At 38.1% G+C, this 14040-nt stretch overlaps 1 protein-coding gene across 1 annotated transcript in view; it reads right to left on the bottom strand.

The window, feature by feature from the left end:
- Positions 1 to 7832: 7832 nt before the first annotated feature.
- SLC35D2 (solute carrier family 35 (UDP-GlcNAc/UDP-glucose transporter), member D2) overlaps positions 7833 to 14040 on the bottom strand; it is a gene marked incomplete at its 5' end in the record, with an annotated part of 17716 nt that continues 11508 nt past the window's right edge. Inside the window, 4 exons of the mRNA XM_008944601.1 lie at positions 7833 to 7935; positions 8551 to 8633; positions 10477 to 10555; positions 11960 to 12027. Of these exons, the coding sequence (XP_008942849.1) occupies positions 7833 to 7935; positions 8551 to 8633; positions 10477 to 10555; positions 11960 to 12027 (333 nt within the window). The remainder of the gene's footprint in view (positions 7936 to 8550; positions 8634 to 10476; positions 10556 to 11959; positions 12028 to 14040) is intronic.

A 14040-nucleotide genomic window follows, 5' to 3' on the forward strand; every position in this document is an offset into this window, starting at 1 on the left:
TTCACCTGGTCGCCTCAGCTCTGAAGACAACATCTCATATTTCATTGCTGTTGACCTTCCAGAAAGGGAGCTGGTTTTGAAGGAAGATACCAAAGAGAACATCTGTGGTTCAGTCACTATCAGTAACAGCAAGGCTGCTACAGGAGATTGCAAGGCCACCCTGCCTTCAGTGATTAGCAGGGGTGGGAAGGGACTGCGGTAGTGACTCTGTGCAGCAGCAACTACAGGGACAGCTCAGAGCTCCTCTCCCCTCCTGCAGCCTCCCAGAACTACCGATTCTTCATTAGAGCATTTGGTTTCCTTACAATTTCCAGAACTTGACATTTGTATTAATTTAGACAGATTTCTCCCTTCTCTGTTGCTTCAGATAGACCTTTCAAAAATGTGTTTGCAAATGGAAAGGCTAGAAAATTATATTTTGTATGTTAATGCTAGACTACCCCACTGAAAGTCAAAAAGTGGATTAGCTGGGAAACTGGGAAGAAAAGGACAAGTTAGGAGACTTCCTACCCTGGACAGACACTGTGAAATCTTTTGGATTACTCATTTTATTTCCTTGGTTTAAAGAGACCACTGAAGCAAGAATTACTTTCCTCTGAAATGCAGCACCAGTTTCCTTTCAGAACTTGATAAATGTGGTTCTGCACAAACAGGGGAGAAGAATAAGCACCATGTCTGTCACAGTGGTTTTATATCTTAGAGTATTTTTACTAACTTGCAGAGACTGATGAAAGAGTAGCTATTGTCATTCTGTTAAAATAAAATGTAATGGTAAGAAATCTGTCTTACCTCAAAGGAATATGCTTTTCCAAGCCCATCTCCTGCTCCTGTGACCACTGGAGAAAGCAAAAAGATGAATAAATATTACATTTGGTGCTCTGACTTAGCTTGTTCTTTGTTTAACCTTTCAATCTTCATAATCTGCATTTTTTGAACACTGCAGCCTAAATGCTTCTACTGAAGCACAGAATCAATCTTTTTCAAAATTCCTTGTGATCTTCTCATTACTTCATTTAGCACTATTTGTCTTCAAAGCAACACTCTCTTCACAGCAATGTATCTGCTGCAGTAGGTAGATACTACTTTCATTTTCAGTGGGGTCAACAGCAAGCAACAAGCCAACCACCTAAGAGCTAGTAGAATTTTCTTTCATATACATATTTTTCTAAGTTCTGCTTTGTAAGTTTTTCACTTACATGCTGGTGGCCCAACACTGGGAGATAAGGACTATCTGGTGATCGAAGCTGATACACCACTTTCCCCTGAAGACACCTGTGTGTAAGTAAACATCACTACAAACTTCCCACCACCTACAAAACACTATTCCTTCAGAGCTGTCCTACTCAGTACTTTGAATTTAGTGTTACTGGGAAAGTAAACTAGCTTCAGCATTTGTAAAGCACCCTGAATTGTAAATGTTACACAAATACCAATGAGGAACTCTAGAAGGAAAAACTTATCAACTTAGAAGTAAGGAATAAAGCAGGAAAGCACTAAAAGAATTCCAAGGTAAAGCTAGTTAAGATTTTCAGAGCAAAATGGCAAATTAGTCAATATTGAGAACATGGATCAAAGACTTAATTGCAAGAGACACTGAGGAAGCAAGGTGATTCTGAATGCTTAGGTTTGCTGCCAACAGAAGAGCAATAACTTTCTCACCACACAGAGAAAAAGAGAACCCTCCCTGAAGCAGCAGTGGATCTTTAGCTTTCTAGCAGACCTGCAGATGGAAAGCAACAGTCTGTTGGGAAAACAGCTTCCACCTGCCTAAATTTAATTTTCATTACTCTTAGGATCTCATACTCCACATGATACAGCAAATCATCCAAGCCTTATGAATTTTACTGGGCCCAGAAGACCTTATGAAAAGGATAGAGCATAAAAGGTCCACTAAAGGAACTAAGTCTCCTAACCTTCAGCGGAAACAAAGATTTTACACTGAAAGTTCCACATGCTGCTCCTCTCATGCACAGAACTGAGGTCTTTGCCTCACTTAAATTTAAACAAGACCTACATATTGCTTCAGAAGCAGCTTGCATTCAGGCAGGTCTTGTACACAGGGGTGGATTTAATTTCTTACTAATCCACTGTGAAATGTGCTTACTAAACACATATCCTGGATTGAGAGACTAGATTGTCACATCAAGTCTCCAATGCAGCGCAGAGGAACAAAACACAAACATACTGTTCAGGTCACTTCTTAACAAGATGTCACCATCAGTGACATCTGTAGCCCAGGAACTCAGGGCACTGCAGTACCTGTTCATTTTTGCTTCACATGGATAATCTAACAAGCTTAAGGAAAAGATCAATGATCAGTAGAAAGAAGGTATTTATTAAGCCTGATATTTTATAAGAATGCATAATTTCTTTTAAAAAGTATTGCCAAGTTGCAGCCTTTGATGTTTTAAAGCTAGAGCAGATTCACCTCATTAATGATAACATTAAGTCACCAATTTGGAAAAAGACACTGGAGCAACGTCACCAGGAACAAAGAAAAGCTGCTTTGAAAAGCACAGAGCATATGCTAGACCCATACAAGTTGCTTCACCTATCAGGAAACTGAGGATATAGGCAATACTATTAAAACTAAAGCATTTGCAGTAGACCAAAAAAAAAAAAAAAAAAAAAAAAAAAAAAAAAAAAGGAAAAGGGAGAGAATTAACCCAAAAAAACCCAAAAAAAAAAAAAAAAAAAAAAAAATCATAAGTAGGAACAGGGAGAGAATTCACACCAGAATCTACACACCAGGTGTAAAAAGGAACAAAAGCTTCAGGCTCATAAACCTGAAGTTACTAGGTAAAAACAGAAAGAAATTAAGCAAATCACACCTAGTGGAAACTGTGATTTGTTCCTGAGGGACAGTGTAAGGAAATGCAAAGAAAAACACTCCCGATTAGCAATGTAACAATCCAGCAGTCAAATTACAAGAAGACGAAGGCAAAGAAGTTTCCTTTACCTGCCCATTCTCCCAGAGACGGAAAGAAGGTCTGAGGCAACGAACTCCAGATATGTGGGAAAACATATTTCATAAATCTCATGCACTTTACCAGAAAACAGAAACAGATCAGGCACCCAGTAAGGGTGAACAGCTGATGCTGGAACGATTCCATTGTGAGCCAAGGCAGTAAGCTAGTGTGAATCAGTAGCTCTCACGCTGGGAAACGCCTCTTTCCAGCACACTGCTGGTCTCTGAGCACAGCAGAGAAATGAGAGGTCTAATCAAATCACATGGTTTTCTTTTTCCAAGGAACGTTCAGTTTTTAAAGTAACATCTCTACATTACACCCAGACTTCTAAACTACTGAAAAAAAATCCAGACTAAGCAATGATTCTTAATGTTTGCTTTATATGCAATGTTTCACTCCTTTTCTGGGAACTACCCAAGAACAAAAAGAAAAAAAAAATATTTTTATTGTTAATTGTTTAGGATTCATAGAGACTAAAGACGGGTCTAAACCAAAACCCCAGATAAGAATACTCCAAACCTTGAGGGATAACACACATCAACACTGCTTCTTACAGCAAAGAGTTAAACTCTAACCCAGAGAGTTCCCGGGCAAGTTTACACTGAAACCAGAAAAACAAATTTATCTACCAATTCAGAGACAAAATAATAAAAGGTTGCTAAATTCACCTGATTTTTTCTATACAGAGAAAACAGTATTTTATAACTTTTCACAGAGATTTCTGAAAAGCTGCTAGTGTCATTAAGCCTATTTTATAAATTGTGCAGCTACAGCAAGAACAGATAATCTGTTAACAAGGGAATGGGACTTGCAGCATTTCTGAACAAAGTATGTTTAAACTAGTATTAAAATTGAGGACATGTAGCAAAACCTCAAGGGGAAAAAATGCTTCCAAGAACGGTATCTTACTGCACAACAGAGATTAAATCAATGAAATTCAGACTTCAAGTGACTTATTTAAAAGTTAACATGGAATTTCTCAGGGAAACAACCTTCACTCTTCTTTGCAGTGGCAATTTGAAACATCAGTTTTTCAAAGATCAGCTTAAACTGGAGAAGAGAAACACTGACAGTTACATGTGCATTTAGGGTAAAGTATAATAAAATTTGTTTATAGAGTTTAGTGGTATCTTTCCACATTTAACAAGTCTCTCTACATCTGACACCTAGAAATCTCCAACTGAAAAACATCAGTGTAGGTCAAGTGTTGCATTAATGACACCTTCAGCCAGAAAACCACAATATGCAGATGTATTAGAGTAAAAAATGTCTGAATCACAAGAAATGTGACACTGACTTGTTTGTAACATGAAGATGTAAAAATCAATACCTTCTTGGCTTAACAACCCAGTTTCCTCACACATAACCTCTTAAATTTCCCCTCGCCTGTCAAAAAAAAAAGGTCTAAATATTAACATTTCCAAAAAAATTTACAAAATCCCTCTCACTATTTAAGCAGTACTTTAAACTTTCACAAGTTGCACAGTGTTTTTCATATGTAACAATGCTGAATAAAAATGGGAGGAGGGGAAATTAAATTTTAAATTTATAACGAAAACAATCTATTGATAATGGAGTCAAAGTGCAAACTTCCATAGTTGCTACTCTGCTTCTTGGCACATCCACCTCTGGCCATGATCCCTTGCCATTTTCTTTTCCAGAGGCTGGTAATGAGTCTGAGACATGCCTACACTACTTCATGTGCCTAATATTTGTAAAACAGACCAAGATACTGAGAGGAAAAATAATAAATTCTGCTTCTTCTATTCTAATTCTTCTAAAATGTGAATAATCGTTCATCCAGCCCAGTCTAAGTTTTTTCCCTCAAGGTACTGCTTCTCCGCTGTTCACAGTAATCACTGCAAGACGTTTACACGTTGCATGAGCAGGAAGCCTCTTTGGGTGACCACTGAACTTCCTCAGTCTCCTCTTACAGCTAGTCCACTGCTAAGCAATCTCCAAGAATTAAAGAGTATGAACAGATCAGTGTACAGTACAATACCTCTTTCCAGTCCAGCTACCATTTTTAAGTTTATTTGATGTTCCCTTGTAAACATGCCTTGCCACCTGTAGAACTTTAAAAGCTTTTAAAATATTGGGCTGACTTATGAAGTTTTGTAGCTAGCAGCATGTAACCACAACACATTTCTGGGAGGAAATGTGACTTTCCAAAGTGAATACAGCATTTCTTAAAACTAGCCCATTTACTAATTCTTTTAAATATGTATTCTGAAGACTAATGTTTTGTCTAACCATTTATACAATTTTTCCAAAAGAAAATGAAACTTCAGATAGCACATAAGTCATCTAGTTTTACAACTGTTTTAGTACTTAATTAGGCTAAAATGAAATCTCTACAGAAGTAAGTCTTTAGGACTATCTACAAGTGTATCCTAAGAGAAACAAGTTTTAAATTAGACCTTATTAACTGAAAGACACAATTACGAAGGTTCTGAACAAAACAGCTATTTCTGTAATTGCTTAAATTCTAAGATGATATTTGTGCCCAGTTGAGCCCATATTCCCAGAAATTCAACAAGCAAATTTACTGGAATCAGCATTATCTCTGCAGACACAGAGGAAAGTAGTGACTTGAGCTGCTTTGTGAAAGGATGCAAGCACTTGAAAGTTCCTCTAGACAATACCTGGTTTTTGCTATTCCTTAATTTATTTTTAAGTGATTCTGAGTAGTGCTATCACAAAGACTGTGAGAATCTGGTCCATATTTTAGGTGAGAAGTCTAAGTCTAAAGCATTTCAAAAACATGAAATGAACAATGAACTAAATAAAATTACTTCTACTGCAGTACAGAATGAACTAATGAAACTATTTCAAGTACACTAAAGCAGTTGATTGCATAGAAAGCAAACATTTGTGCCATGCATGTATGCTTCACAGTATTTTACATGTCCATTCACACAAAAAAAAAAACTGAAAAACTTGTTAAAACTGTGATTTGTATCTCTTTAATAAAAGGTACAATACAAAATTAATTAATTAAATGCATACAGTAGCTTTTCCTTTGTGGAAACTACATCTTATTTGGCAGATGCCACTGTGTGTCCATCAGTATTGCAATCAAAAGGGTCTCATAATCTTCTCATAATTAATGAAAAGCTTCCAATGCATTGTCCCACTGCAGAGAGTTGAGGTTCAATAATTAGTATTCTGGAGGTAGAGAAGACCTGGAGGAAGAGGAGTCCTGTAAAAGAACATACTCCAAAATATTGAAGGCTTTTTAGGCATAAAGGGAAATCTTTAAAAACAGAAGGTCTCTCTGTAATATTTAGAGCAACCCTTGTCCACTCTGGTTCTGCAACAGATAGAAAATTAAAGTCCCATCTCTTAGCCAGCTTGAGAAACTGGACAGCTCAGACTTCGGTTTCCATTTTGACTGTGCCCTTAAATTCCACCTCTAGTATCTGTAGTCACTGTTCCTCTTCCCATTCAAACACATGTAGGCAGTGGGCAGCCCAGGTCACTCCTTGAAGCTTCTGCTGCCAGCTATTCGTGTGTTTCTTAGATCTCATCCAGTCTGGTCATTCACGTGTTAACACACAGAGCAATGCTTTTCATACTTAGCTGTATTTTATTTAACTCAAGTAGGAATCAGACAAGTTATTAGACCACCCTGGCTCCATGTAAAGGTCTTACAAAATCTTCTTTTGATTGCCAAAAAACAATCTTGGCTTGTGTTTGCAGGGAATTGAGAACTCAACAAGATTAAGTACTTTGCTGTCCTCCAGCGCCACGATGCTTCTACCATGTTTTTCAAAGATAATGCTATCTCCTCAGAGACACATGCAAGCATTACCAACTGTATTTTCAGAGAACAAAGACAAAGAGCGGTGCAATTAGTATACCAGACCATAACCCAGACCACCACATCCTGGACCGCTTTTTTTAACCACTGGACCAGCCTTGCCTGCTGCAGCAAACTCCTGAGACTGTTATGATACATCAAGCAGTTTTTCCTTTTGCAGTTTGTAGACAGTAGAATCACTTCTCTGCAGTATTAAAAGCCAGTTACAGATTAAACATCAGAGGAGGGGAAAATGATATAGAAAGACCAATGTACCTAAACAAAAAGAGATTTACCTTTGTTATCTCTCTTCTAATCATCTGCTGGCTCACACACACACAAAAAAATCTTTTTAAATATTAAAAAATTCCCCTATCTCCCTTCTCTCCTTGATCCTGCAGCAAAGTTATGAGGGTTCACTTATAAAAAGAGTGACAATTGCAGCAGAACACCGTAACGTTGAGGATGAGGAAAAGATTGAGAGAGAATGTCTACACAACGTATACCAAACATATCCTGAATTCTTTAATCATCACGCAGGGAACAATCTGGGGGCACATCTCTTTGTCCCATACACACTGTAACACTTACACAAGAGCCAATCCCTGCAAGAAATCATTCCGAATCACTAACATCTTTCATCTCTTCTCTGGTATTAAGGATTGCATACAGCAACGGTGAATCGAGCTGCGTGATCTTTACAAGGAGTTTTGCCTCAGAGAGTACTGGCAGACACTGAAACAGAACTCACAGATCTTCTTGAGTACAAGCAGCACCAAAGTACAGGTAAATGAGGATTACAACTCAAGATTTGGTCATGGCATTTCTTCCTATAAATCAGCCTGTGGTATATAAAAAAAAAAAAGCTAAAATTAAGCTTGTCCACATGTAAAAAACATGGTGTGCAAGAAGACGTTGAACCAATGAATTGTGTGCACATCTGTGGCAATTGAGGTAGACTTTTTTCTTCTTGTTCCAGATATCTTCCTGCATATAATTTAAGTTCTTAGGAATGCTGAACAAACTTGAATCTTCAGTCTCTTTCGAGGCAAGCATTTTGGCTAACTCTTTGACTGAGGAAGTGCATTCTCTTCATCCCTGGCTTGTGTAGATTTGCTGTTTCCTCTTAAGGTTAAAAATGAGTATCTTAGTCCTCCTGCCATACTAAAGAAAAGAGAATGAACAGAGGTGTCAGAGATACCCGATGTTGTATGCACCATTATATAGGTAAGTACCTTGCCTTCCAAAGGATTACAGCATGCCAGCTAGCATAAATCAGGAGTGCCTCAGAGCTATGTAAGTCATTTGAGAGACTATCCTCAAGTGAAGATCAACCATCAACTGCTCCAACAGACTCATACAAGCAGATGTAACACTTCATCCAAGCACAAAAAGTAACAACTCACAAGTTGTAACTCATATTCAAGGGGCACAACTCATGCAGTCAAGTGTTCTCACTTTCCACTCCACTTGGCTTTTACTTGGAAGCCTCACAGCTCAGAACTGCTGCTCATAAAAAAGAGAACTAACTCAAACCCACATAATAAGACTGCAGTTTCCATAGTTAAGAGCCTACCACAGTAAGATTTAGTATCTGAATACAGGCATGAAAAGACACAACTAATTGTAATGAACTTCACGTCCTCAGGCAGTGCTTCCTCAGGCCAGTAGTTTCAAAACTGCATCACAGAAGTTGGCCAAATCAAACAAAACAGAAAACTGTACCTCACTGAGAAATTTTCAGCTGTAACAAATAAAGGCTTTTCGAGTTCCACTCACCAAATATTTAGCCCTATGAAGTTCAAGACAGAGAATATGTAATCCCCACCGATCAACATTCCAATGTAAGCAATGGATATATTCTGAAAGGAAACAAACCCCATGCATTTATTGAAGCCAGTTTTTATCTCCAACAACATAAATGACAGCCATTAATTTACTTTTCTACAGAAATAGCTATAGTCTGTTGCTGGCCATTCTAAAATCAGCATTTAAGTTACTTTCATGGGATTCCAACCTTACAGGGTATTGTAACCCTGAAATAAAAGAATAAAATCAGTATATTTTCTAGATTCATTTAGTGCACTGAGTGACTTTCTGAAAAACAAGAAAAAAGAAAATAAAAATATAAAATCAGCTATTTGATACTAGGCAAAATGGAGCTATGGCTACCTTCTGAAAATGTACTTTTTACTCTTTGGAAAGTTCCCTTCAAATCCCATTTCATAAAAGCAGGTTTTGGGTCCTCAAGCATAAAAATCTGCTTTAAAGTCACAATAAAAGCTCTTTATTATTGTTTTAAAAGGGTCACCTCCTTACTTTGCCAACTCAAGATGCATTGAAAGCACTTGGCTCAAATTCAAGGCACACAACAGTTTAAAGATTATACCTCTCACCCCACTCCCATCAAGCTTTGGGAGAACAGTCCCCTGCACACAGAAGGGAAGCTATAGAACTGTGCGACTATTTTACCAACACCTTGTGGGTTTAAAATGTTTTAGCAGCTAGACTAGACAATGACATCACTTCTACCAGTTTCTACCGGGGGCTAAGCATCATAAAGCGCTTCTCAACTTTAAAGCTCTTCAAAATGTCTCAGACAACTATTACTCAGAAAATAGAAATAGTGTTGCTGTTTCCTGATTTTCTTGATGGTTCAATGCAGACTCTTTTTTTTTTTAAATTAAAAATCTTTCAGAACTAGCACTAGATTATTCTTGCCAGCTTTAAAAAAAAAAAATAAAACAACTGTAGAAAGAGAAGTATCATCCTTCTTTTGTGGATTTTGCTATGCTGGAGGGATTGTTTTCCTTAGTCACCCAGCCACAGGAGCACCTTAAGGACTATTATTTCTGTGCCTAAGTCAGTTCAGACTCTGATAGTTGTTTGGTTCACAACTGCACAAGTTTTAACTTTTGCTAAAACTCTTTCAGCTAATAGTTCTGTGCTTCTCTCTGAACTGGCTTACAAAAAAGTGCTTGGAGAGTCAGTGATGTTCCCAGCTCACACATGCTGGTCTCATCAACACAAAAGAAGCTGCACTGCTTTTAAATTAAACTGTGTTAGAGAAAACAGACTGTAAGGCTATCAAGTTCAGATTTTAACACATGCATGTTTTGGCATTATCAAATTGATCAGAATTTACACAAACCAAAATGCAATAGTCCATTCAGCTAGGATACAAGTTATCACACAGAGGCTGAAGCAGTTAACCATCAAGGAATATACTCCTTACTACAGCTCAGCCATTATTCTGTATCTATGAATGCCCTAGGTATTAGCTGCAATGGAAATTGGTTCTGCCCAAAGTGAAAAGGGATTAGTCTGTATCAGTTTGCAATGAATGGATCTGCACTAGGCCACTCTGACCAACTCACAGTAACCTGGTAAAGAACAGAAGCAGGGGACAGTATCTGATGAAATGTGGTTAAATGTACATTTTTTAATTAAACTGGTACAAATTTCTTTTGTAGGAAAAAAATAAAAATAAATCAATAGTCACATTGCTTTCAAAAGTATACCTGAGCTTCAATGGAAGAAGACAAGGTCACTTTGTGGTGTGACCTTGTTTGGCACAAGCAGTGCCTCAGTGTTAGTGCTCATCTTGAGTTTCCATCTCAAAGCACAGTCAGGATCACTGCTAAGTCAATGCTCTTCCCTGTCCATTTGAACATTTCCAGCTCCCTCTTCTGCTCCATAACTCACCTTGATGGCACCAACAACCGTTGTCGTCAGCGCAGAATTGTAATGACTGCATAGGACAGTAGAATACATCAACAGAAACCTAAATAAAGTAAAGCAGAAGATTTTATTAATTCCACCCAGGGAGCTGAGAAATTTAGCAACACTTTGAAATGTTCAACATTTTCTGGATCAGTGTTTGCTGGTATCTTCAGTCCCACCTGTTCCAAACCCTAAAATAAATTCTGTGGATCTGTATTTTACATTAATGATGTGCATGGGATATACAACAGGCAATGAAATTTTCAAATTAGCAAAACAATGAAGTAGAATAGTTACCGTGGCCTTGTGAAATAGGATCTGGTGGACAGAAGAAGGAGCTAAGAGATAGCGAAGCATTTGTTTTATCAATGAACTGTGAAAAGCTAACAACTAGGCCTTCAAAAAGGACCTCAGCAAAGACTGATAAAAAGGAAACATCCTGCCCAAAAGGCCCTGAGAGCTTGGTAACTGCCAAAAGAAACATGAAGTCAGCGAAAATCTGCAGTAACAGGGGGAAAGGTAAAGGCAGCAGGGGGAGATCATGACCACCAACTCATGAACCACCTACCCCAATTATACCACCTCCTCAAAAGAACAAGGAAGTGAACAGCTAAAAAACTGGACAGAGCAGGCATGTTGATTTACACAGTAAGAGAGGATATTTTAACTAATCATACAGGTGAATGGCAATGCATATGAATTTGAAAAATAAATAATTAAAACTTTGTGTACAAATAGCTGGTGATACAGGACGCTGGCGTGCTGGCTTTGTGGAATCACCATGTAGCACCCACCTTTGAGCAAAATGAACTAAATAAAATACCTCTGCTCTGTACGTATAGTGGTGTATTGCATACCGGGTAAATGACCCCACTTTTGGGACAACACACAGAGCACTCAAAATACATTTTAAAATGTGCTGCTTGAGGTCTAGCAGAGTCATCCCTATTCTCTGTGCTTCTTAAATGTTAGTATTAGAAGCTAGTTTGACCCTCTGGTTGGTGACATGTGAAAGAGTAGAACAGAATGCACCTCATTCTTCTGTTCTTCCTTGAACTCTGCTGTTCCAACAGAAACAAACCAGTATTTCATTATTTTTGAGTTTTCCATAATTTTCAATGTGCTTTAAATAACATACATACTGAAGCAGTTCCTATACTAAAAGGTTTACATTCTGTTAATTGCAAAGAAGTTGGATAACCAGAAGAGATAGCCAGCAGAGAAATACTGAGTACGGACACTAAAAAGTTAAATGACATGCTGTTGACCACTGTACTGTGAGGTCAACCACACAGACAATCCTGAAAGGGTTATTTACACTATTAGAAATAATTAAGAGAAGCCTGGGGGAAAAAATACGTTTTCTTTTAATTTTAACATAACTTATTAGTAACTCTTATATTTGGTATTTGCAATTTGAAACACTGTCATTAAAGCATCTTACTTGATTGCCTTGTGTCCTTACCCCAAGAAGCAAGAAAGAAGAAACTGAAAAACAAATAAAAAATTTGTCCAGTGCTGGAAATGTGTTGCCTATTTAAAAAAAAAGAGAGAGAATTATGTGCCATATAGTCAACTGTAAACACATTAAAAGGGTACTTAATATGAAAATGTGCAAAATCACAAAATACATTTGATTCATATTATAATCACAAAACATATTGCTGCTGCAAATGGTTTGATGAATTTAACTTCAGAGTCCACAGGATGACAGCACCCATGACACCTAGACATGTTCTTGTAGCATGCACAGCAGTGAAGATACAGAAATGCACACTGCAAGCAATTAATATAAATACAATACACAGAATTTGTGGGTTTATAGTTATGAATATGGATACCAACACTGTGAATAATATTGTACAATAAATAGTGTTGCTATGAGACAGAGAGAAGAAGCAAATAAATAATCTCCATGAAAGCTATTTCACACCACAGATTCATTCACAAACAGCTTTCAAGGTCCATGCCTGCATGTTTGAGCTCAAAAGTGGAATAAAATAAGCATTACTAAGGTCCCTCACCAATGAAAGCAAATAAAAAGGCTAACTCATCACTCTGAAGTCTGCTCCTTAGTGACGTGCAGCAAATAAACACACAGTGACACACAATAGTCACCAGGAAACACGTCACTGAATCTTTTCTGCCCCCAGTAACTCCAGGATATGCCTCAGTTGAATCTGTCTAAAGTCAATGGTATCAGCACAAAACTCAGCAAAGGCTGAACACATCTCTGAGAAACAGGATAAAGGCTGCTAGTCCATGATGAGCTGCAGCTGGCTGAGCCTCCACCACCTAAGGTAACAGATTAGAGGGATCTTGGGCAGCTCTACCCTGCTAGAATTGTGCAGGTGTGCAACTGAAAAGTATTACAGAGGTGTTCTGGGGCTTCCCTTCTCTTCCACTGCATCATGCTTGCCTGTCCTAGTCAGCCAGCTGGTGACAAAGTGAATAACTGGAACACTCACTAACTGCAGTCTCTGTCAGATGTGGCAGCTACCATTCCACAACTAGACAGAGGAGCAGAAGCAACCTCCCTATCAGACAGACATGGTACTAATATTTTGACTGGGAAGAGATACATACTCGGCATTGTCTGTGATAGATCAAGGCAAAAAACTCTGCTAGGGTAGAAGCAAGCCAAATTCTAAGGCTTGAAAATGTGCTAAATACAGGCATTACCTAAAAAGATTTGTTGACTTTTCATCAGTACTTTTCCAATTTCTTCTTTTGTTCTGTGGTTTAATCTCTCTGCATTATGTTGACACTAGTTATCCAGATCATTTTATGGGATTTCTAAAATGAAGTGACCAAGTCAATGTGGATGCACAATAGGCACTCTGCAATTCTCTGATTTATTATTTTCAGGTAACTGAGCACTAAATTGCTTGTGCCAGATCAACATGGGGGCACAACACACTATTTATTACTTCCTGTGGAGTAAACCTAGCAACAAGGTAAACCTCCCTGTCTAGTTCTCCCAAAACGCCTCCAGCCATGTATGCTAGGAAGGCAGTTGAAAACTTACAGCCATATAAACTTGACCCCCACCCTGTCTGCTAAGAAGGGCATCAGCTGCATTTTCTAAACTGGCACAAGGTCATGCTAGTCTGACATCACAAGAAGAGATTTCAAGTTCAGAGCAGATCCAAAGCCATCATTTGTAGGGAATTACATTTTTTTCCATTTAAAGCAGATTTCTAAAAATGCAGTGACAAAATCACATGAGTCTAGTGCATAATGACAAAGGATGCTGGAATGATTCATGACCTGCACAAACTCTAACAATTTTCAGTGGCACATCTCAAACATTTCCAAAAAGGAATAGGGAGTGCCTAGACTCATTTTACTGGTAAGAAAAAAGGCAACTCAACAAGCCTGTGACAGAGTCATAAAAACACAAATCTCCTGGTCTTATACTTTTCATATCAGGACGTACTGAGTACAGTATCATGCTGCGTTATAACTAGCTGTGGAGAGTCATGCTGTTGCTCCCTGAGACTGTAAAATACAGGTTATTGAACTAAACTGAGACTAAGCAGGAAT

Source organism: Merops nubicus, unplaced genomic scaffold (assembly GCF_000691845.1).
Source record: "Merops nubicus isolate BGI_N331 unplaced genomic scaffold, ASM69184v1 scaffold41087, whole genome shotgun sequence".
Taxonomy (NCBI): Eukaryota; Metazoa; Chordata; class Aves; order Coraciiformes; family Meropidae; genus Merops; species Merops nubicus.